Source organism: Urocampus carinirostris, chromosome 7 (assembly GCF_059441175.1).
Source record: "Urocampus carinirostris isolate Australia breed hairy pipefish chromosome 7, RoL_Ucar_1.0, whole genome shotgun sequence".
Classification (NCBI taxonomy): domain Eukaryota; kingdom Metazoa; phylum Chordata; class Actinopteri; order Syngnathiformes; family Syngnathidae; genus Urocampus; species Urocampus carinirostris.
The window spans coordinates 43024148-43050152 of record NC_142355.1 but is presented as its reverse complement, the minus strand read 5'-3'; the positions used below and the strand labels follow the sequence as shown (position 1 = coordinate 43050152).

Here is a 26005-nt window from a genome sequence, read left to right as displayed (position 1 = left end):
CTAAAAATTTTGGACCCCTTGAGTTTGAATAACACTCCCAGTGTCCAAGGGGTTTAGAATATACTTAAGAATCTCCCCCTTGTATTGATATAAATATGTCATTATTTTTACTTTATTTACCAAAAATGTTAATTTTTGCATTCCGGAGATGGAATAAGAGCTTGCTCTGTCCACTCCACGCATCGGCCCGGTATTGCAGTACCTCCGGGAACGGTGCATTCGCAATGATCGCAACAAGGCTTTAGGGCTAGGACCTTAGCTTGGCCTTTTGGCTGAGAGTAAGTGTCCCGGCTCCTAGGCTTTGTAGCGTATTATGAACTGACCGATAACGGATAATGAATAATGAATAACGAAGATAGATAAATAACCCTTAAAAACCCCAAAACCCCCACTTGTTTTCGGACTTGTCCATGCCAATTTTTTTTGTATTTACTATGTTCAATAAAAATCTTTCACCCAAAAGAAAAGAAAAAGAAGAAGAAAGTTGGACCCCTCTGCCCTAGTAAGATGGATCTCTAAATAAAGAGCAGGGGTTTCCAAAGGGATGCACCACATTATCGGCACAGAAGATTTTTTTATGGAAAATTACCAAAATATAATGTACGGTTTAAGCTAAAAGATAAAGAAAACCGAAAAAGTATTCTGAAAGAACATTGTCACCACATCGAATGTGAGATTGAGCAATGCAAAGCTGTCATTAACTCTGGGACAAATTTGTGCACAATGCGACACTTATTTTTTAGTTTTCAAATAGGAAAGAAGAAGTTGGAGGATGGAAGAGTTTTTACCAACTAAATATTTTTACAAAGGCTTGTGTGTATTTCTGCTTTCAAGTTTTTGTAAGCTGCTGGCCGGAGTTTGGCTAATGTTTCTATGCTAACACTATATAGCTAACTGTCTACAGTTCAGCAGTTTAGATCTGTAAACAATGTGTGCGATATTCAGTCTGTCCGTCCTCAAATTGTAATTGTTGGCAGTAAGCTACATACAGCCAGAGTTTATTACACTCCTTTCATTATTTTACTTTAGTAAATATGCAAGTATGACTCGTAAGTTGCATTTCACTACTACACCCCCATCATTGTCATCAATTCCCTCTAGGGCTGCACGATTAACCGAAATCTAATCGATAGCGCGATGTGAGGAGGTGCAATCGCGTAACCGCAAAACACTGCGATGTTTTCAATAATTCATAGTTCCAGTTTGTTATTTAAGTGATGGAGTGTTTGGCCAACAAGAATTGTCACATTTTGTGGTTTAACAGCACCAGCCAATCAGAAGCAGTTTTTAATGGCACCAAACAATACAAACGCTGCCCTACTTACGATCAAGATTACAGACAATCGTTCGAAATTGAATTTGTTCGTAAGTTGCTCCAGTGCTATATTTCTTATAGAATTTATGTTTAAGGTTTATATAAGTATGTTTCAGGCTTGTATAAGTAACTTGTATTGTTTTGAAACTGAAAAATAAACGTTTAATAAAATAATAGAATAGAATAGAATATACCTTTATTGTCATTGTTACAAAATGGGTTGAACATATTGTGACAACGAAATTGGACATGGCACTCCAGTTTGCTCCAATATGCTCTATAACGGGTGGCGAACAAGTTTGACAAAAAGAGCCGACATTTTTAACTGAGAGTCAACGAGCCACACCACGCACTGACCTGCCATGACAGACAAACACACAAAATCAAAAACATTATTTCCCATAACACACTGCTCTCCTTACAATAAAACAAGTATTGTTCTTGTGTTGATTTCAAGAAAAGTGTCCACCCTCAATACACACAAAAAAAAACTAAACATGAAACAAGGCAATGAGCCACAGTATATAGGAAATATGATGAGGCAAAGAGCCGCATTCCTATCGGCCAAGAGACGCATGCGGCTCTAGAGCCAGTTGTTCGCCACTCCTGCTCTATAACATTACAAAGCAGCCTAAATGATAAAGCATTGTAATGAAAAACAAAGCTATACATTAGGCGTCGACATTCTGTGGTCTGTGAAGCCCTTTCAGACTACTTGTAATTGAGGGCTATACAAATAATTATGACTTGACATGACTATAAAGATAAACAAAGTTAAGATTAACTTATTTTTTTTGCGACTTCCTCCTCAGAGGTAAAAAGTGGACGAAGAAAAAAGCGATCCAAGCATTTTCCCAACTGCATCAAGCTTCCATATTCCACTTTAATATTAAATAGAACAGTTCGCCTCGACTTTAAGCTTTATACCAACCATATCGAATGGATGCATGAGATATTAAACAATAACTAGACAATTCCCGCGGCAATTGTAAGAGTTGTGATTGATCTGGCAGATGTTGGTAGAGAACCGGTAGCGTTGAGTTGTTAGCATTATGAGTTAGCATAAAGTTTTTAACTCAGAGAGATGTATTTGTAATTTTTAACTTGGTTCTGTGGGGGGGCTATGCCAGCCCAACACCTTGCAAGCGGCGCACATAGCTGTTAGCATCCTCTCGCTAGCATCCACTCTTTGGTATTCACCATTTACCCATGGTTAAAGGTATTGTGGGTCGGGCCCCCTCAAGCCACTCTGGACAGTCCCTGCTTACTATGACTACCCTCTAGAAAAGCCCTCATTACCATGACTACCAATAGAAATGAATGGGCCCATGTATTCCGGATGGGAGATTTTCAAAACCCATTATTCCGGATGGGGACTTTTTTTGGTATCCGGGGCCCCGCAAGACGCGGAGACCATTACAGTGCTCTCTCACAGCAAGACTCGTATCGAAAATCTGTATTGTCGCAGGAGAGTCCTGATTCGGCCGGAATTTTTGGTATATGAATCGTTGGGCTACTCCAAAAGTTCTGGGAGGAGAGGCCCGTCAAAATTCGGCGGAAGAAGATAGATATAATAATTTTAATAAGATCTCGGGGGATTATAATAGTTGTAGCACAACTACATTGCCCTGTGCTTACAGCACTTGGCAATGTAGTTAGGCCTTGCTGCAGCAATCACAACTAATAACGTCAAAGTTCTTAGCGTGCAGTGCAGTGTGTATACACACAATCCAGGAAGTAGAAGCCAGATTTCTTCTTCGGGGTGAATGCTGGGTTACCTCTCACAGCGCCACGCTGCGGAAAGAAGCACTACAGCACCGTCCGCTACTCGGATAAAGGTGCACACGACACAAAATCTCACTTACAGCAATATCCGGATATTTTTCGACATCCCGAAAAAAACGATCGCATGTACTGTTGTTCATAACTCGAATGTTCGTAAGTAGGGGAGCGTCAGTAAAGGCGGGGCAAAGTTTGCAAGACGTATTTGCACGACTTTGATAGGCTGGTGGAAAGTGCCAGTCGGTCAAACAGCCCTTGCACAAATGGCCACCAAAACTAGCCCGTAGCTTTAGTGGGTTGTTACTGAAAATAAAAATAAATAAAAAATGAAAATAAATTTGTTAATTAAATCGGACTCTGAGGAAAGACAGAAAAGCGCAAAGAAAAGGTGATCACCAGCCGTTGCTGCCTGGATTTTTTTTTTGCGTCCAGGAATTGACTAAGGCGGCAACGGAAGGGAAAACTAACAGCTAGGCTAACAGCTTCTAAGCCTCTCTCTAAATAATTTTCTTTCACCGAAAGGAGGAGCCTTCCAGTTTCAATGCACTTTTGTATAACAACAATTTATAGGTTCTTCCTCAGAACAAAACAAGCGTTGAAATCGCAATACAGGTCTAAAAAAATCTCAATTGTTTTTTTTTCCCAAAATTGCGTAATTCCACTTTCCCGTTTTCTTGTCACTATTCACCCCGCTGTCCAATAAAAGCTCGAATGCCCCAAAACGATGTTTGGTAAAAGATTATGCTGTTACAAGCGATTTACTTTTCATTATAAGCACCCACTTCATTCAAAGTGCAGTAACCTGCTTGTGTTATTTGCATTTTAGCTCTCTCAACAGTTTTACTTACACAAAATGTTGTCTGATTGGATTTGTTTTTAGCAACTGAATGCCTTTTTTTGTACTTTTCTGAGAACTTAATAAACAAAACACTAAAAACTAGCACATAGTAACATGCCTGTCAGAATGATCATTTTTTTATTTTTTGCAAGTGCGTGCGAGATACATATTTTTTTTCTTCTTGTGTTTCATTTTGGGATATCAGCCAACTGTTTCACATTTGTGGTCGTCAGTTTTGGCCCCAAATCTTTGTTTCAGTGCAACCCTTGCTTTTTGTTGTGCTCATTTTCTGGTCTTAATCGTGTGTGCTTTACACCGAGAATCTCTGGATAATGTCACAGCAAATGGCCACCTCTTGAATGAAGGTCAGGTCAGCTCTTATTAAATGTTGGAAAAGAGATTTTATTAGCAAGCAGTTGTGCCACATTCTGACACAGATTTGGATCCTTGAGGTAAAAACGAGGTGTGGGGTGTTGAGTAAAACAAGGCATGTAATCATCTTAGTGTATTGACTATATTACAACTAGGTCTTACTTCCCGACAAGCAATAAATTCATTGCGAATTGCTGGCTGCAATCAAGCAACTGGGTTGCAGCCTTCAAAAATATTTTTAAGGTTATTCCAAATTAGTAAACATTTAAAATATGGGGAGATAGTACACCGTTTTGGCATATGATCTATGTATCAGTATATTTGAATTATTTTTTGAGATAATACATTTTGAAGACAACATGTCTTGTCTTTGTCACCCTGAGCTGTGATGTCATTGTAAGAACACCCACACTTGAGCAAGCCAGTCGCCATATTGTTTTACATGTTAATTAGTCTAAGAGGTTATGATTTTTACAAGCAAATACTTGGTAGTTTTTGTGTAGAGTGGCTAGGCGTTGTGTCACTTGTTGATGCAGTACCTTTTCCCTTAACTCAAAATGATTTTAAAGGTAATCCCAAATTATTAATCATTTCAAATGCGCGGAAATAGTTTTGGCATGAAGGTAAAAATACACGGGTTCCTCTGATGTTGTGTCCTAAATGCTGTATTTTGAAGTCGAGTCGAAGTAGAACGGAGTTGAGTTAAGTTAGTAGATTTTGTCGAGAACCGGCTTCTTTGGCTCGGCTCACTAAAAGGAACCGGCTCTTTCTCGTCCTAAACGGCTGTTCATGTTGTTTTTGCTTCTTTAATCCCAAAATGACCAAATATTATGTAAAATTATGCACAAAATGACTTAAAGGAAGGGGGGAATAGAACAAAAAAGAAAAAAATACCAAAATGAAAAAGTAGTGAAAAGCTGAGAAAAAAAAGAAACAAAAGGAAGAGAAAAAAAGAAGGAAAAATTTAGAAAAAAGCCAGAAAAAAAGAAAAGAAAGAAATGTAGGAAAAAAGTAAACAGAGATTAAAAAGAAAAAAGTAACAGCTCGGAAAAAATAAACACAATGAGATTTATTTTAAAAGAATTTTTAAAAAAGTAGAAAAAAAACACGGAAAAAAGAAGAAAAAGTTTGTGTTGCATTCAAATAATTTCCAATTATATCAAGTGAATCTTGTTGCCAACATTGTACTTCCAGTAAAAAATGTGATTAAGTACAGTTCTGTATCTTACAACCGACTAAATAAGCCCCCAAAAATGTTAATATTATGCGACAAAATATATCAGGAAATAAAAAGAAATGGATATCTTGTGAAAGATTTGTAAGAACAAACGATGTTTGTACCTCATCTTCATCAACCTTTGCAATAGTACATGAGTCAATTCATTCAAAAGAGAAAAATAATTTTGCATTGCCGAAAACTCAGCAAAATGTAACTTGATGTCAAGTTTTGGACATGTTTGATATTGATTTTGCCACACTTGGGATTGCTGTTGCTCACTGTTGTTTCAAGCGTTGCTCACCGACTTTGTGTGAACGCTCAGACCCGTGGAAAATTAGAGGGAACATTGGTCATGAGCTGTGCTGCTTTTACGCCAAACATAACGTCTTGCATTGTTGCCAAAAAGTTCAATTTTGGTTTTATCTCACCTTCTTCTACATGTTTGGTGTGTCTCCCAGGTGGCTTGTGGCAAACTTTAAACAACACTTTTTTATGGATATCTTTAAGAACTGGCTTCCTTCTTGCCACTCTTCCATAAAGGCCAGATTTGTGCAGTATATGACTGATTGTTGTCCTATGGTCAGATTCTCCCACCCCAGCTGTAGACCTCTGCAGTTCATCCAAAGTGATCATGGGCCTCTTGGCTGCATCTCTGACCAATTTTCTCCTTGTATGAGCTGAAAGTTTAGCGGGACGGCCGATCTTGGTATATTTCAATTTCAATATTATTGCTCGCACAGTGCTCCTTGGGATGTTTAAAGCTTGGAAAATATTTTTGTATCCAAATCTAGCTTTAAACTTCGCCGAAACAGTATCTCGGACCTGCCTGGTGTGTTCCTCGTTCTTCATGATGCTCTCTGCGCTTTAAACAGACCTCTGGGACTATCACAGTGCAGGTGCATTTATACGGAGACTTGATTACACACAGGTGGATTCCATTTATCATGGTTAGTCATTTAGATCAATATTGAATTAATTAGAGATCCTCACTGAACTTCGAGACAGAGTTTGCTGCATTGAAAGTAAAGGGGCTAAATGATTTTGCACACCCACTCTTTTTTTTGTTTGAAAAAAGTTTAAAATATCAAAAAAAGTGTGTTCCACTTCATGATTGTGTCCCACTTATTGTTGATGCTTCACAAGAAATTACAGTTTTATATCTAGATGTTTGAAGTCTGAAATGTGGCAAAAAGTCACAAAGTTCAAGGGGGCCAAATAGTTTCACAAGCCACTGTATATCCGATCAGTATATTTCAATTATTTTTTGAGATAATACATTTTGAAGACAGCGTGTCTTGTCTTTGTCATCCTGAGCGGTGATGTCATCGTAAGAACACCAGCATTTAAGCAAGCCAGTCGCCATATTCTTTTCCAATATTAGTATAAGAGGTTATGATTGTTACAAGAAAATATTTGGTAGTTTTTCTGTACAGTGGAGTAAACATAACAAGAAACATGGCAAAACTGGTGCTAATGCCAAGCTAGCCGATAAAAACACAAGGGGTGAGCAGCTAGGCTAACTGGAAACCAACCACGGGATTTGCAGATAAATGCTAAGCCGTTGCTGGAAATAAACAAACCAGAGAACACGGCAAACCCGGCGAGGACGCAAGGATGTCTGATCAAACTACATGTGGCGAGCAGCTAGGCTAATCAGGAAGCAACAACGAAAAAAAGCAACGGCGACACACGCAAAGCCGGCCTTGAATGAACAAACCTAGAAACGCCGCAAAACCGGTGCTAACGCCGGGCTTGCTGATCAAAAATACGTGGTGAGCAGGCTGGCTAACTGGGAAGCAACAACAAAAAGCAGCAATGGCTACAGAGAGAAAAACAAAGACAGTTTGGAATACTCCAAGGGACACGGCAAAACCGGCGCTAACATCAGATTCAACATGGATGCTGCGGCTAGTTGCTCTCCAGCTAATCTTCTATTTATTGCCATTCTCTTGTCTTTTTTGCTATAACTTTTGGACACATGTGTGGCCAAAAATACGTACAGTAGTGACGAACTTATTCGGTTGGGTGGGCCTCTAAATTTCGACTTTTCGGGCACTTTTTATACCGCCTATGATATACCGAGCGAACTTCAAAGAGATCCGGCATCCTTGGGGACAGCTATTCCTCCTAATAAACGAGGACAACGGCGCCGTAAAGACAAAAAACAGATGCGTGGTTGCCGTGCAGGTAGATGTGTGAAGCGTGCGAAGTCTAAGGAGCAAGAAGGACGCGAGGATGTAACTAATTCCACCATTCATTCCTCGCCGGACAACCGACGCTTTACACTCAGCGCTCACAAACGGCCCCAACGGCGGCATCTTTTGAAGATCTCTACAAAGTCTACAAAGACTTCAGCTAAGTCAAATGATTCAGCAAAGCTAAAATTTGGTCTTTTAAATATTAGATCGCTTGCTCCTAAAGCTTTACTTGTTGATAACATTATTCGTGATTATAAACTTAACTGTATGGGTCTTTGTGAAACTTGGTTATGCCCGGATGAGTATTTAGCGCTAAATTATGCTTCACCCCCCCACTACGCGAGTAGCCGTGTAGCACGCACGTTGAAAAAGGGTGGCGGTGTCGCGCTCATTTCCGAAAAATCGCTCAAATGTAATCTTCGTACCTCTAATAATTACAAGGCGTTTGAGGCTCTTGTGATGCGGTCCTCTCTATTGTCAATTTATGTAATAACTATCTATCGCGCACCTGGGCCATACACAACTTTCTTAGATGAATTTGCTGAACTTTTGTCTGAACGAGTAACCTATGCAGACAAAATTATAATTATGGGGGACTTTAACATTCATATGAACTCCCCACTCAGTTCACTTACTATTGCGTTTAGGTCTCTAATTGATGCATTTGGTTTTAATCAACTGGTTGATTTGCCAACCCATGAAGATGGAAACACGCTAGGCTTGATTCTGACTCGAGGAGTTTTAACCTCAGACATTATGGTGTTACCGTGTACTACCGTGATCTCGGATCATTATTTAGTTACATTTGAGGTGCTAGCTAAATGTAGTGTTAAAAAAGCTGAAGGATTTAGCGGACGCAATATAAGCACTGGCACAGTTTCTGAGCTCTTTGAACTCCTTCCTTGAGCAGTTGCGTCCTTTCCTTCATACAATGGCTCGATTGACTCACTCATGAATGAGTTCAATACCACCCTGACTAGTGTCCTGGATTCAATAGCGCCCATAAAGCTAAAATCACGTCATAAAAGACGCATGCCTTGGTTTACTGATGAAACTAGAACCCTTAAACAAGAATGCAGGAAATTGGAAAGAAAATGGCCCGCTACCAAGCTTGAGGTTTTCCATCAAACCTGGTGTGACAGCTTGTTAAAGTATAAAGCGGCCCTTGCCTCTGCAAAATCGGCCTACCTTTCGAAGGTGATTGCGTCTCAAAAGAACATTCCCAAAGCCCTTTTTGACACTGTAGCCTCGCTTACAAGGCAACAGACGATCGCAGATAGTTCGACGCACTCTGCTCATGACTTAATGGTCTTCTTTACTAAGAAGATTCAATGCATACAAGAAGAAATTGCTAAAGAAATTATTAATACCACACTTATTAAAGGGCTGAAGTCTACAGATGCACGACAGGGTGGCTGTCCTGGGAAATTGTCCGGTTTTAGTGAACTGTCACTTGATGATCTCAAACAGGTGGTGAATGCGGCCAAACCGACAACTTGCCAGTTAGACCCGCTCCCAGGTTCACTTATTAAAAGTCTTTTTGGCGTCCTTGGACCTTCAGTTCTAAATATTATAAACATATCACTCTCCTCAGGTGTAGTTCCAGCAGCTTTTAAGTCTGCCGTTATTAAACCCACACTGAAACGACCCAACCTTGATCCAGAAATCTTAAGTAATTGTAGACCTGTGTCAAACCTACCTTTTCTCTCTAAAGTACTTGAAAAAGTAGTGGCACAGCAGCTGAATGATTTCATAATCGAGAATAACCTTTTTGAATCCATGCAATCAGGATTCAGGGCTAACCACTCTACTGAGACAGCTCTGATCAAGGTAACAAATGATCTCCTACTGGCAATGGATTCTGGCACTTCATCACTTTTGCTGCTGCTGGATCTTAGTGCTGCTTTTGACACAGTGCACCACAATTTCCTACTAGAACGGTTGGAAAAATGGATTGGTCTCTCAGGAACCGTCCTCTCGTGGTTCAGATCCTACCTCTCAGATAGGACGCACTGTGTTAAATATGGTGAAATGACATCTGAGCCCTTTACTGTTACCTGCGGTGTTCCACAGGGTTCAGTGCTTGGCCCCCTTCTTTTCAGCATTTACATGCTTCCATTAGGTGATATTATTCGCAAGTACAATATCAGCTTCCACTGCTACGCAGACGACACTCAACTATATCTTCCGTTGGAGGAATCTCCCACACTAAACTGTGGAAATTTGGAGGCCTGCCTCGTTGAGATAAAAGAGTGGATGTCACTCAATTTCTTGTGTCTTAACTCTGAAAAGACCGAAATGTTAGTCATTGGTCCATCTAAATGCCGTGACTTATTCTCAAAAACTGCTGTGAACATTGATAAATGTCACATCACACAGAGTGACTCAGTTAAAAATTTAGGTGTCATATTTGACCCTGATCTATCCTTTGAAATGCATGTAAAGAAAATTACTAGAACCGCTTTCTTCCATCTTCGTAACATTGCTAAAATCCGTTCAATACTGTATTAGTCGGATGCGGAAATTATAATTCATGCATTTGTTACCTCCCGTCTCGATTACTGTAATGCACTACTCTCTGGTCTCCCGAAGTCTAGAATCAAGTCTCTTCAGCTGGTACAAAATGCCGCAGCGAGGCTTTTAACTAGGACAAAAAAGTACGATCACATAATACCGATTTTGGCTAACCTGCATTGGCTCCCAGTTAGCCTTAGATGTGATTTCAAGGTTCTGTTAGTATTATACAAAATCATACATGGACTTGCTCCCTCTTATCTTTCAGATCTGATTTGCCCCTATGTCCCGGTCCGAAGCCTACGATCTGAGAGTGCCGGTCTTCTGGTGATCCCAAGAGCAAAGAAGTGAACTGCTGGTTCGAGAGCGTTCTCCATCCGGGCACCGGTGCTGTGGAATGCTCTTCCCCCTGAGATCCGATCTGCAACCTCAGTGGAAATGTTTAAATCTAAACTTAAAACTCACTTCTACTCCATAGCATATGAATAACCTGCTCTTCTCGTCGGCTGAAAAATAGTCTGTGTAATATAGTGTAATAATCTGTGAAGCCCTTTGAGACTCTTCGTGATTTAGGGCTATACAAATGAAAATGACTTGACTTGACTTGACCAGTCGAGCTTGCCAAAAAACACACAGAGGAAGCAAATGAGCACCAACCGTGAGCAGACAAAACAAGAAAGCCGTTGGCACCCTCAATGCTAACGGGGGGCTCAAAAGTGATACCAACTGCGACGCACTCGGCGGAAAACCCAAACGAAAAGCCACAATTGCCTACCTAAAAGGAGGCAAAGACAGGGAAAAAAAGCTCCAATTCTTTCAAGCAGAAATAAGCGGTATGCAATCGGTAACTACAATTGCTGTCTGTTAAATGTTGTGTTAACAGGATTTGCTATTTTGAAAGTGTTGCGTTCAAACAGGCTCAGTGACAGCTTCATCCCTAGGGCCGTCACCACCTTAAAAACATGTTTTGTGAATAATTTTCTTTTCTTTGTTGTTGCGAAATGAAACTGTGAAAATTTATACTATTGCACAAAACTCAACAAGTATAAACCTTGTGAGTTATTATTATTTTTTTAATTATTGCTAAATGTTATTGCACTATGTTTACGGAATTATTATTATTAGGCCAGTGTTCTAAGCACTACGTTGTAATTATTTTTGGCCTATTTATCCTTATGGTCTTTGATCTTTTTTCCATCCAAAGTTTTATTATAGGTTCTACCCTGGACTGCCATGTCCTATCTCATTTCATACAATGTTTCACAACTTTGATATTATGACAATAAAGAGGATTCAATTAAATCCCCTCAATGATATTCCAGCTCTAAACCAGGGGCATCCAACCCTTTTTTAGGCTGAGACTTACTTTTTAGTACTTATTAATGCAAAGGGGCACCTAATTTGATTTACATTTCTGAAAAAATAACTTATCTTGCACTACCTACTATGTTGTTACAATGTTATTATCCGGTTAATAATTGGAAGTAGAAAGGAGAGAGAAAGAAAGAGAGAAAGACAAAAGGAAACGGTGCGGGAGAAGAGAAAAAGAAAGCGTGTAAGAAAGAACAAGAGAGAGCAAGAGAGGATAAGAAAAAGAGATTTAACAAGAGAGAAAGAGAAAACAAGAGAGTGATAAAGAGAGGGTAAGAAAGATACAAAAAAGTAAAAGAAAGAAAGAAAAAGAGAGAGAGTGTAAGAAAAAAAGAGATGGATAAAGAGAGGAGATAGGTTAAGAAAGAAGAGAAACTGAAAGAGGAAGAGAGAGAAAAAAGAGAAAGGGAAATGGTAGGGAGAAGAGAAAAAAGTGTGGGATAAAGAAAAATAGAGAGAAAGGAAGGGACTCAGTTGACTAAAAAAAAGTCATTTTACTAAAAAAATAAAAATAAAATCACAATGACGCAGCACCAGTGAGCTATTTTTATAACAGTTTGGCGGGCACCTAAACTGTCCACAGCCTGGTGCAAGGCAACACCTTGGAGACCCCGGCTCTAGAGGGAACAAGCCAGATGGGTCAATTTTGAGATTAAATCCCTTTAGTCCCCTAGCGCGAGGGATATTTTGCAACATATTTGCACAATTGTGGGGAAGAACATTACAAGTTCTGTGCCTAATCAGAAGAAAAATTGATTGTGAAATACAAAGTTGCAAATGTAGTTCCACCCTTTTCTTCAACCCCTCTGAGTGGATACAGATTATCTTAAACATACATGTGTCGAAGTGGTCAAACTCAATGAGTTAATGTCCCTTTTGTACCAGGAATGCATTGAATACAATCCTTCCCCATCCATCATTCTCAAGTCCTGCCCGAATGAATCCCTCGAGGTCTTAAATTCAGTAGCAGTCTCTTAAATAAAAGGCAATTCTTGTCATGGATAACTGAGCGGGTGAGAGTAAACTTTAACAAAACACCGTCACTCTTCCGTGTTATTCCCAGAGACTGTGCTTGGGAAAACAACTTGGGCTCATATGATTTATGATGAAGGGTTCCTCCAAGCACAGTTCTCAATGCTATCCTAACAAGCGGCTTTTATTTGCCATCACAGCAGAATAATGATGACGTGCGGCCATCAGTTTGGTTACGGATTAGAAGAAATGTAGGCCAGTGATAGCACAGTAGAGAAAGCATTTCACATGTTTTTAGCAGGGTATAATCTATTGGTGAGGTTTAAATGTGTTTAAAGTAGGGTAACAATTATATAAATTAATGTTTAATGCATATTTTTAAATCATCGACATCTTATGTTCACACATTTACAAGAGTTTCCAAACATTACTACTAGAGTCGAGAGCTTTGAGTGAGTGAGTAGTTCGTTTTCTTTTTTTTTAATGAACAAAGTTTAAATTCAGGCGATGAATATTTCACACTGTCCCTTTAAGCTGCAAGTCATCCATGAAACTAAATGAGAAAACCCATAAACTGTTCAAATTATTCCAACAAAAAAGACAATGTGAAAAATAAGAATGCCCCAATCAAGATTTTTGGGTTCAGAGGCAATCTGTTATATATATGAAATTATTAAGAATGAAATACATATAGCATGTATCAATATGTAGCATGAAGCGTCATGGAAATATTTAACCTGTAAAATGCAGGGACAGAGTCAGCAAAAAACCCTTGGGTGTATTATGTTCAGTTATAGTTGCTTTTGACTTTTGACAATTTGTTACAATTTCAATCATAAGTAATATAGTCATGGCTTTTGGGGCCAAACAAAAGAATACTGGGAGGAGGCTTACTGTAGTAGCCAGCAGTTTTCCATAGGTGAGGTGTGCAGGAATGTGGTCCGGTTTGGCTCGGAGGGACTCTCGGTACCAGTGTTCGGCTTCAGTCAGTTTGTTTAGTCTCATATAGGCCTCTCCTATGAAGGCAGATGGAGGGATCAGGTCAGGGTTCAAGCCGGCAAGGGTTAAGCAATCACACATCTGCATATTACGTTACTATACAATTCAAGGATAGAAAACCACAAGAGATGGGAACTGGGAAAGCTTAGCCAGCAAAATCCAAACCTTTAATCAAAGTGCACATTCACACATGGCGTCAGCTAATAAGTGCAGGGGTACCTCTTTATACAAGGTTCATACACCTTTTTTATGGCCGAATTCAAGAACTATTTAAGAATTTGTTAAGTATAATTCCCAAATTCTCCAGTACCATTTAAAGAAGAAATCCCATGTAAATCATGTATTTCACAGATCCACGAATATATCTGATGTGCATATGCAATTTTTGTATTCATCAAGACATCCTTTTTAGATCTTGATTTATTCTCTGAAGTATTTGCGGATCTGAACAATATGCATGTCAATATTTTTGAGAAAAAAATCTCTGAATTAAAGTGTTGCTTACATTTTCAATTGCAGGAAGCTCTTCCCATAACAATGTATCGGTGGCAAACGCTACCAAAATTACTTGCATGGCCCATAGTAAATGTCAACAATTGATGCAAAATACTTGCACTAATACACATTTCATAGACCCCTGTTTAGATGGAGCTGTCATGGTTGCCATGGCGCCACATTGGCCCCGCCCGTGTGTGTCACGTTTGCCGTGGTGCCAAATTGGCCCCGCCCGTGTGGTGCCAGCTGCGGCTCGTTGAGACTTTCTGTTTTTATAATTCTTAGCGCTCTCTTGCTTCATTGTCAGCCCGTCAAACGTACTTCTGCCCAACAAGACGTGGGTTCTGTCTCGGTCCTGGTTTCCTGTGATATCTCCTGTTTAATTTCGGGTTCCAGTTTAGTTTCCGTCTGTTTTTGTCCTGTTTGTTAGTTTCTCCAGTTTTCGTTCCCGTTTAGTTTCTCCTGTTAATTTTCGATATCCTGATCCGTTATCTTTCCTGTCTGTCACTTCCTGTCCGGTATCGACCCCATCTGTCCGATATCAACTCGGACAATTGGAAACCATCTCGTCGGTCTCTGGCTTCCAGTCTTTCCACGCCAGACCGGCTACCTAACATGCATGACTCCCCATTTCCCGTAAAATAAAGGCTTGTGTGAGAACGTCACGTCAGGATTGGGTCCTGTATCTGTTCCGGTTCTGACAGGAGCTATATTTCTTCTCTTAGGCGCAACCCATAGAGGGGGATGAGGCTTCACAGGAAAAATGCCATACAAACTAATGCCTTTGCCATTAATTCCAAGGGAAGAAATCCAATGGCAAAGCGAAGCCACCAGAGAGCAGGGTTGGCATCATTTTTCAGCATGGCAACAATTTAAACATCACAAGAACTTCAACCAAAATGTAAGCACGTTCCATCCTTAAAAACACAATATTAGGTATCAGGCATTTTCAAGGATATGAAGCTTTCTTAGTTTTTATTCATTCTGTATCAAGAAAATTCACTCGTTACACGAGCAATTTGGGAGCAAAGGAATTAAGATTGTGTGTAGAGGTACCCCTGCATTGTCGATTGCTCTAAGAACACATTGCAGCATCAGCATGTGATATGAAGAGAGTACATCGAGTAATATCCGAGCAAGGCTGATGTGTCAGACATCACATGACACCAGCACCTCTGACCCTCATCCTGCGTGCACCTGAAAAAACAACCTCCCGTCTCGATTACTGTAATGCACTACTCTCTGGTCTCCCGAAGTCTAGAATCAAGTCTCTTCAGCTGGTACAAAATGCCGCAGCGAGGCTTTTAACTAGGACAAAAAAGTACGATCACATAACACCGATTTTGGCTAACCTGCATTGGCTCCCAGTTAGCCTTAGATGTGATTTCAAGGTTCTGTTAGTATTATACAAAATCATACATGGACTTGCTCCCTCTTATCTTTCAGATCTGATTTGCCCCTATGTCCCGGTCCGAAGCCTACGATCCGAGAGTGCCGGTCTTCTGGTGATCCCAAGAGCAAAGAAGTGTTCTGCTGGTTCGAGAGCGTTCTCCATCCGGGCACCGGTGCTGTGGAATGCTCTTCCCCCTGAGATCCGATCTGCAACCTCAGTAGAAATGTTTAAATCTAAACTTAAAACTCACTTCTACTCCATAGCATATGAATAACCTGCTCTTCTCGTCGGCTGAAAAATAGTCTGTGTAATATAGTGTAATAATCTGTGAAGCCCTTTGAGACTCTTCGTGATTTAGGGCTATACAAATGAAAATGACTTGACTTGACTTGACCAGTCGAGCTTGCCAAAAAGGGAAGAAATCCAATGGCAAAGCGAAGCCACCAGAGAGCAGGGTTGGCATCATTTTTCAGCATGGCAACAATTTAAACATCACAAGAACTTCAACCAAAATGTAAGCACGTTCCATCCTTAAAAACACAATATTAGGTATCAGGCATTTTCAAGGATATGAAGCTTTCTTAGTTTTTATTCATTCTGTATCAAGAAAATTCACTCGTTACACGAGCAATTTGGGAGCAAAGGAATTAAGATTGTGTGTAGAGGTACCCCTGCATTGTCGATTGCTCTAAGAACACATTGCAGCATCAGCATGTGATATGAAGAGAGTACATCGAGTAATATCCGAGCAAGGCTGATGTGTCAGACATCACATGACACCAGCACCTCTGACCCTCATCCTGCGTGCACCTGAAAAAACAACGACATGGCCACCAAAGCCATCCAGTGACGCCTGTATTATTGCAGGAATTTGACAAGATTTTACAGAATCACTCAGAGCAGGAGGTATTGCATATCCAAGGTGTTAACACATCACTTGAGCTTTTGACATGAGTTGCATATGCAGCTGCCCCGCTTATACCCCACTGCCAAATAACTGTAATTTGAGGCTCAAAGGGATTACACTTAGTTCTTGCACTGATAAAAAGGAATGATAAGCAATAGACGACACACAACGACTTCTTAAATGAGCAGTGAAACTTGGCATCAACTCAGAATAGAATTATCTCATCCAGTTTTGACTCTGCATTTTATTTAACTGCAGATTGCAGTCGCAACGTTCTGCCAGACCCGAACCTCACTGCAGAGCAGTGTTACTTATTTTGAGTGAGTTTGCAATAAGTAGTTAATAAGTAGTAATAGAGTGGCGGCAGTTTTGTGTTGCTCACATTGTCGGCGACAACGAGATCAATTCAGATTCCTGCTATATCAGAATTCTGGACTGAGATTTTTCATCTTTAACAGCTGCAAGGTTTCAGGTAAGCACTTCGGATGATTGGCTCAAGGTAAGTGCCGCGCGATATTGTTTATCGTTGCGCTGCTGCCGATCGCCGGTGAAGGAGCAACCCCTCCCCCGGCTGCTAAGACGCTGCTCGGCTTCCAACTGCTTAAAAGTATGGGTTGTTGTGAAGGTTGCTCCTGCTTTCGCGGGCAGGTAGCCCTTCTAGAGTGGCATGTCCGTGAGATAGAGCAGTTTTAAAAGGAAAATGTTAGCTGCGGCGGACACCACTGCTAGCTTGGCTTGTACCAAACCTGCTAGTCCGAATAGCATTAGCCCTAAATGGCTTGCTAACCACGGTGAGCCTATCCATACACACCCCTGTCTACTGGTGGTGACTACATCACCCGTAACATAAAGGGTTATGTGTATTTCTGGGGCCATAGCACCAAACATTGAGGCTATTTTGAGGGAGTTGAAAGGCAAACCTAGACACCAGGACAGGGCTAGCTCCACAGATAGTCATTCATGTCGGCTCTAATGATACTAAAATGAGGCAATCTGAGATTACAAAGAAAAATGTTGCTAGGACCGGTAATCTCCCCAGAAAGATGAGTCGGCATCGAGTAATTGTCTCTGGCCCCTTGCCTGCAAGAGGCAATGATAAGAAGTTTAGCAGACTAGTCTCGCTCAACCGTTGGCTGGCAAGTTTCTGTAGTCAGCAGGGATTTAGGTATGTGGATAACCGGCCTGCTTTCTGGGGCCGACCTGACCTGCTGAGGAGAGACGGCCCCCACCCTAACTGGGCAGGTGCTCTCACTCTTTTCTTTAAATATACTATATATATGTAAGGTTTATTGTTCTATATTCTTTATCAATTATCCATTATCGGTCAAATCATAATACGCTACAAAGCCAAGGGGGCGAGACACTTGCTATCAGCCAAGAGGCCGAGTAAAGGTCCTAGCCACAGAGCCATGCAGCGATCAGTGCGAATACTGCAATACCGGGGCGATGCGTTGTAACGTCATAGATAGTATACAAATTCAGAACATATGGCATTTCAGTGACTGGTGACATCGTACAGACATTGTGTCTGTACATGTCTGAGACACCCATTTACTTTAACTGACCCATCTGACTGTTTTGTTGACGTTCCTACTGTAGCGCATTATGGTCCGGTGCGCCTTATGTATGGAAAATATATGACAAAAGACTATTTTTTTGGGGGTGCGCCTTATAGTCCGATGCGCCTTGAAGTGCAAAAAATACGGTATTCCCAAACATATTTTCATCAACTAGACACATAACGTGAAGTATTTCTTCCCACAATTATGCAAATATGTTGCAACATATACCTCGCGTCAGGGCACTCAAAAATTCAGCCTCAAAGTTGACCCATCTGGCTTGTTTACTCTAGGGACGTTACAGTCTAGGCTGTAACGTCAATGAAATGGTCAGACAGTGTGCAGAAGAAAAATCTAGCTAGGATAACACAGAGCTTTAATATATGTTCAGATTAAATAAAGCTAATGGCAAGAACAATGCCTATTTTACAAGTCATGTCAAGTTAAGTTATTTATTGGAAGGTAAATCATATTTCTTTGCAGTGTATAAGAAAAATGCATTATCTATATATAATATATATAGATATATAGATATATAGATAGATAGATAGATAGATAGATAGATGGATAGAGCGCGCGAGCGAGAGAGAGATTTTATGCAAAAAAGAACAATTTGGGTTTACCTTTAAGGACAATTGAAATATTCATCAACATTTCCAAATCATCTTAGTAGCTCTGTCAAATTGCATTTAAATAACAAATGCCAATAGAGAGTCTGGCAGGCAGACTTAAAAAAAGTTGGCTTATAGGGGAGGGAGACGGGGAAGCCAGGAAGGAAGAGAGGGAGCAGCTCAGCTTGCAGCATCTGCTCTACAGCTGTGACCTAACAAGACGGCTTGCTGCCGTAGTTAAAATCATTGAACTTCTGTTCAGAACTTCTGTTTCTTAAAATAAACTGCTGTCAATCTGCGACAATTTTTGGTCTTACTTTCTTTGTGATGGGAAAAGAAAGTGCGGCAAGATCATCAACATTTGCGACATTTACAGTCGATCCCAAATGAGGCTCTTTACAGTCAAATCACATGTAGACATGTTCTTTCCAAAACCATTCCCCTTTCACATATGAGTGAGAAACGTCATATTTCTTGTTCAAAATCAATTCTGATACTCCAGCCTCTAGTGACAGCTAATAACGACAGCTTGATTCAAGGGTGTCCAAACTATGGCCCGTGGGGCAAGTGTGCCCCGCTAGGTCAGGGATCTGGAACCTTTTGATCCAAAGAGCAATACAGGCCAAAATATATATTTTTTTTCAATAAAACAAAAGAAACAAAACCACGAAACCCGCTGTCCAGACAAAAGCTAATTCTTCAGCACATCTTATTTCACTGTTATGTTTTTGATTTGATAGTATCTCTGAAATAATAATGCCAAAGCCTGTGTCCCATATGAAAACAGATACAGTGGAACCTCCGTTCTCGACCATAATCCGTGCCAGAACCCTCTTCGAAAACCGATTTGGTCGATCCCGGAAAATCGTAGTTAAAAGTAATGTAAAATCGGGGACTTCCGGTGGCGCAATGAGGTAGACAGCAGCAAGGAAAGTAGCTCTGACAAAAATCACTAAAGAGTAATGTAATACTTACTTGGAGAAAGACAGAAAGGGTACAAATTGTGACTGATATTAAAGAGAAATTCTTCAACAAAACATGGTCAAGAAGGGGAAACTTGTTGAGGAAAAGGGCGCTAAGGAGAAAAAGATCGAGGGAGCAGAAGGAATGTCATCGGTCGACGAGGGACGTGACTCGGCCATCCTCCATGAAATCCGTAAATTACGGCAAGAACACACTGAAGCAGCCGGTGAGAACAAGATTTCTATGGCAAGACTGGAAAAAAGCATCGAAGAGCTTCTGGAGCGCACTGTGTTGCTGGAGCGGAGGGTGGAAAGCATGGAGGAGCTACATGCTAACACGGAAGAGCGAACGTCAAGACTAGAACAATTAACAGTCTCCTTGCTCCAACAAACCGCCAAACTAGCATCAAAGTGTGAGGACTTGGAGTCGAGATCACGACGGAACAACATTAGAATACATGGCATTCCGGAGGGTGACGAGAGGAACGACACAATCGGCTTCATAACAAACTTTATTAAATCGAACATTCCGACAACAGGACATATGGATTTGCGCATTGAGAGGGCACACCGCTCACTGGTGAACAAGTCTCAAGGTAAAGCACTGCCACGGGCAATTATCGTACGTTTCACCGACTACATAGTGAAAGAATCCGTAATGAAAGAAGCATGGAAGCGGAAGACAACGTACGAAGGCAAGACCGTTTACTTCAACCAAGATTACACCACAGAAATCCAAAAAAAGAGGAAACAAGTAAGGGACGTTATCAAAAAGTTAAAGGAAAAGAACGTAAAGGCACAATCCCCATATCCCGCCCAGCTGAAGATGTTTTTGGACTCAGGAATAAGAACATTCTCTACACTGATGGAGGCAGCAACATTGCTAAAAGAAATGGGGATCGAAGTGGAAGAGGACAACACGGAAACACTGCAAAAGATGTTGTCAAAGAACATTTGGACCACAGTGACCGGAATTGAGAGGAAGACAAAGGAACACCCCCATCATAGAAGGTGACTTACAAGCTCTCATGGAGCAAAACGAAGCCAAATTCGGATTTGGGGTGAAAGAGTAAGGACCATATCTGCCCTTTCTATTATAAATTCAACAAGTTAGAAGTAAGTAAAATACCAAGTAAAATTGTTATCTTTAAATTAAAACAATATATGTGTATATATATATATTGGCATAGAGCTACGCTAAAATATTTAGTTAGTTATAACTATGGACGACGGTACAAAAGTTGTTCACGCACTGAGTGCATATTTCCAGGAGGGTAGCCACAACTCTCCGATTGGACTCTTGGAAGACATGGGTTTGTGTTTTTTGGGTGTGTTTTTTTTCTTTTTGGTGGGGAATTATGTGTGCTTGTCAATATGTTTGTTAGTAATTTGGTTTGTTTTTTCAATAGAGGTGTTAGTAATTAATGTAGTGTTTTTGTATGCTTCAAAAATCAGTGAGACTCAATACAAATCATGAGCAATCTAAATATTGTTTCATATAATGTACATGGGCTAAACCACCCCATTAAGAGAAAGAAGATATTGAATCAACTCAAGACATTGCAGCGCTCAATAGCCTTATTACAAGAGACACATTTGACAGAGATTGAACATAAGAAGCTAAAAAGAGAATGGGTGAACCAGGTGTTCTACGCATCCTATGGTAAAAGGAGGGGAGTAGCAATTTTACTTGGAAAAGGGGTGGCCAGTGAAGGACAATCTGGGGCGATATATAATGATTATAGGGTCAATGGCCGGTTGGGAAATATCAATAATGAATGTTTATGCACCAATTGAGGAAAAGGGGACATTTTTTCAAGTATTAGCTAAAGTAATAACCAACTGTGCGAAGGGAATGTTACTTATAGGAGGTGACTTTAACACTGTACAGAATTGCAAAGTGGACAAGTATCCTTCAGTACATGGAACAAATACAAAGAGGTCGAGGATGTTGAATAACATAACTAAAGAATTGGGATTGATAGATCCATGGAGAGAGAAGAATCCCCAAACTAAAGATAATACTTTCTATTCAAACCCGCATGGCAGCTATTCGAGAATTGATTACTTTTACATTTCAAGACAACATATGCATACAGTAGTAGAGTGTGGTATAGAGAATATTACTATAAGTGACCATTCTCCAATTACTTTGAAACTAAATTTAGACAATGAACCCCATTTTAGGTATTGGAGGATGAATGTATCTCTCCTCTCAGATAAAAACGTAGTACAGGAAATAAAACGGTGTATAAAAGAATATTTCCAAATCAATGACAACAATGAGGTTTCTCCATCAATACTATGGGAAGGAGGGAAAGCTGTAATAAGGGGGAAATTAATTGAAATATCGTCCCGACTGAAACGAATACGCTTAAAGAATCAGAAGGAATTGGAGGATAAGATTAAGGAACTAGAAGAAGAACATAAAAAAACACCAAATGAATCCAGATTACAGGTATTAAAAACAACCAGAAGCAAATTAGATGAACTTTTGACAAATAAAGCAGAAGGGGCTCTGCGCTTTGTGAACCAGAGATACTATGAAATGGGCAATAGAGCCAGTCGACTGCTAGCCTTCCAACTTAAAAAGGCCCAAACAGATAGAATTATATCACAAATAAAACATCCTATCTCTAAACAATGTTTAGTAAAACCCAAAGGTATAGCAGAAGCATTTGCAGATTATTATAAAGAATTATACAAGGACTCAGAAAATGACTTAGATAACTACACTGCACAAAACTTTTTAGGAAAACTACATTTACCAACACTAACAGGGGGGGATACATTAGAAATTATTCGCCCCATTACAAAACAGGAAATACAAGATACAATAAATAACTTAAAAATAAATAAATCACCAGGAACGGATGGATTCCCGGGGGTGTTCTACAAAAGCTTTAAGGAAGAATTAACACCAGTACTGCATAAAGTATTTAACTATGCTCTAACAAAAGGAGATCCCCCCAAATCATGGTCGGAAGCCATCATAACAGTCTTGCACAAAGAAGGAAAAGACCCAATATTGTGTGAAAGCTATAGACCAGTTAGTTTACTTTGTAATGACCTAAAAATTCTTACAAGCATACTGGCAAAAAGAATGCAGAAATTTATAGCGAAATTAATTAGAAATGATCAAACAGGGTTTATTCCGGGAAGGCAGGGTGCAAACAATATTAGGAGGATACTAAACATAATTACGAGCACAAAATCTAAGACCCAACCCTCGATGTTACTGAGCTTGGATGCACAAAAAGCTTTCGATGGGGTGAAATGGAGCTTCTTACATCAATCACTTATAGCTTTTGGCTTCCCTCAAATATTTGTTGAATGGGTGAAAATAATCTATAAAAACCCTAAATCTCGTTTTAGAGTAAATGGTCACTGTTCAGATTTCTTTGATATCAAAAGAGGAGTCCGGCAAGGGGATTGTTTAAGCCCACTCTTGTTTGCAATAAGCATAGAACCACTCGCAGAATCAATTAGACAAAATGAGCAAATAAGGGGGATATTTGATGAAGGAGGAACAGAACATAAAATATCATTGTTTGCAGACGACCTGTTGGTAATGCTGAAGGAACCTTCGTTATCAATACCACCACTGTTGGAGAGCCTTAAAATATATGGAGAAGTAGCTGGGTATTCAAATAATGAGAGCAAATCAATAGCAATGATGATATCAGGAAAATGTCCAACAGAGGTGATTGAAAGATTTGATTTTAAATGGACAAATAAAGGGTTTAAATATTTGGGGGTGACCATTACACCACATTCCACGCAGCTGTTTGATGCAAATTATGGAATGTTGATAAAAGAAATAAGGAAAGATTTGGAAAAATGGGAAATTTTGCCCTTAAGTCTTATCGGAAGGATAGAAACAATTAGAATGAACATATTACCAAGACTATTATTTCTGTTTCAATCCCTTCCAATTCTGATTCCGGCATCCACATTTAAAATGTTAAATAAATTGATAACAAAATTCCTTTGGCAAAACAAGAAACCTAGAATAAAATACAAAACCCTGTTAGCTCCTAAAGAAAAAGGGGGCCTAGACCTACCCAATATTAAATATTACTATTGGGCGGCTCAAATTAAAGCACTCATCTTGTGGATTACTACAGACAAAGATACGATATGGGTGGACATGGAGCAGCGATCTTGTCCAAATATGCCTGTGGAATCGTTACCATACATATCAGTCACGAGGTGGAAGAAACTAAAAATCCAGAATGAATGGATTAAAGGAACTATTAAAACTTGGTCAACAATACAAAAAAAATTAAAAATATCAAGATCTGTGAATAGGGCTACCAAAATAGCGAAAAACCCAGACTTTAAACCTGGGGCTATGGAGGTAGGGTTTCAAAAATGGGCCCAAAAAGGACTGATGTTGATTACCCAAGTATTGGAAGCACAGGCAATGAAATCATTCGAACAACTCCAACAAGAATTTGACCTACCCAGAAATGATTTTTACAAATATTTGCAACTAAGGCATTACCTCCAGAAACACGAGGAATGGGGGAAAATATGTAAGGAGCCAACTAAGGTAGAGGAATTATTAATATCATATACAAAAAGACAATCAATAAAGGGGGTTATATCAAAACTATATAAAGCCCTGAGAATGGATCTCAGTAATGAGGACATGGCAGTTAAGGAAAAATGGGAACAAGAAATTAATGTAGCGATAAAAGACAACGAATGGGAAAAAACATTGAAAGAGGGACACAAAACAACCAACAGCCCGACATGGAGGGAGTTTGAATGGAAAGTAAAAATGCGATTCTTCTATACACCCTCTATCACTTCAAAATATAAAAATACCTCAAATCTATGTTGGCGTAACTGTGGGGGGGTCGGAGACTTTACGCATATTTTCTGGAATTGCCCTGTAATATTAAATTTTTGGAGAAGTATCCAGAGAGAAATAAAATTAATTACTGGCTGGGAGTTGCGGTTGGACCCAAAGGCTTACATAATAGGAATTTTGCCAGAAGAATTACTATCTGGTCAACAGAAATATATACTAAGGGTAATGCTTCTGGTAGCAAAGAAAATGATCACAGTGTCCTGGCTGAAACCACAACCTCCTGACATAAAACAATGGAGAGACAAATTAAAGCAAATGTACATTATGGAAAAAATCACTGCAAGACTTCAACTGAAACTTGACCAATTCGAGAAAAGATGGAAGCCTATCACACAAATTTTACTTGATGTCTAAACACCTCCCCCTATTTATTATGTTTTTTTTTTTTGTTTTTTTTTTGGGGTGTATTTTTTTATTTATTATTTTTTTATATATTTCTTTTTGTATGGATGTATTGTATGAACATTTATTCTTCTTTTCTATTAATAGTATTTTTTCTTCTTTATTGTTCCTTCTGTTATTTATGAGTGTGTCAAGTGTATATATTTTGTGTTGATGTAAGATGGTGGAATCAAACCTCTGTCAAAATTGGTGTGAGAAATAAAAAGTTAAAAAAAAAAAAAAAAAAGTAATGTAAAATCGTTTTAATCCGTTCCAACACCCTAAATGTTTACCGAGAACGTAAACATGAAGCTAACCCAGGCTAATCGTACGTTCGCGTTAGCGCAATCTTCCGTACGAAAGATTACGCTAACATGAACGTGTAAAAATAAAAAAATCAGGTCGTGTACACGACATTTAGCACCCGGGTCTCCACAACAAGTGGTGAGCGGTTAAAGGATAATGAAAAGAATTATGAAAAGGGTTTCTTACCTTTGTGGTGCTCAGCAGAAGCCATGATGTATGTATAGCAAGATTGGAAACTCGCACACCTTCTTCATATTTTGCTATGATTTCTTTCTTAAATGCAATAGTTGTACGCACTACCTGTAGCAACTTTGCTGCTTGCACCGAACTTCTTCCGAGGCATAATTAGGGGTTAAAACACTCCGTTCACCGATATTCAAAATGAAAGCAAAAAGAAGTGCGCGCTCACGTGACAACAGTTCTTCACGAGAGGTGGGGGCAATCTACACCCGTACGCCGCTCAGCATCGCCCCTAGCGTACCGGCATTCGAACTCCGATTTTTCGAACGAAAAGCTAAGCAAGAATCTCTCCAAAGTTTTGGTCTAGAACCGATTGTTCGAACTGAGAGGCGTTCAAAAACCGAGGTTCCACTGTACGCCACTTTAGTAAAAATGTCACAAAACACTGCAAAGGAGGACACCAACTTATTTTCCTTCAAACTACGCTGAGCAAGGTGGCTAAGGAATGTGTGTGACCATTCACCAAATCAGATTGCTCAAGGTGCTTTGCTAGAGCGTGTTTAATGAGCGTCAATATAGAGAATTTTTTTAGCGATATTGTTGAATTTGTGTACTCCCCTAAAATCACAAATCCTGCGACAAAGTTTTGCTCCAGGGCCAGAAAGCTTGGCCTACAAATACAACCACTGTATAATGACCATTTGGGCAGGTACACCCGGATCCAAAGAAAATATAAACGTAGTCTTTAGAAA

The 26005-nt window shown here is 39.7% G+C and overlaps 1 protein-coding gene and 1 pseudogene across 2 annotated transcripts in view; one reads left to right on the top strand and one right to left on the bottom strand.

Annotated features, from left to right (window-relative positions):
- The window catches only part of tmtc2b (transmembrane O-mannosyltransferase targeting cadherins 2b), a 178974-nt gene that overhangs the window by 32623 nt on the left and 120346 nt on the right, over nucleotides 1-26005 (bottom strand). For both annotated transcript variants that reach the window (XM_088341036.1, XM_088341037.1), the window contains exon 8: nucleotides 13476-13597. In XM_088341036.1, coding sequence (XP_088197162.1) covers nucleotides 13476-13597 — 122 coding nt within the window. The remainder of the gene's footprint in view (nucleotides 1-13475; nucleotides 13598-26005) is intronic.
- Nucleotides 84-224, top strand: LOC148363371 (U2 spliceosomal RNA; annotated as a pseudogene).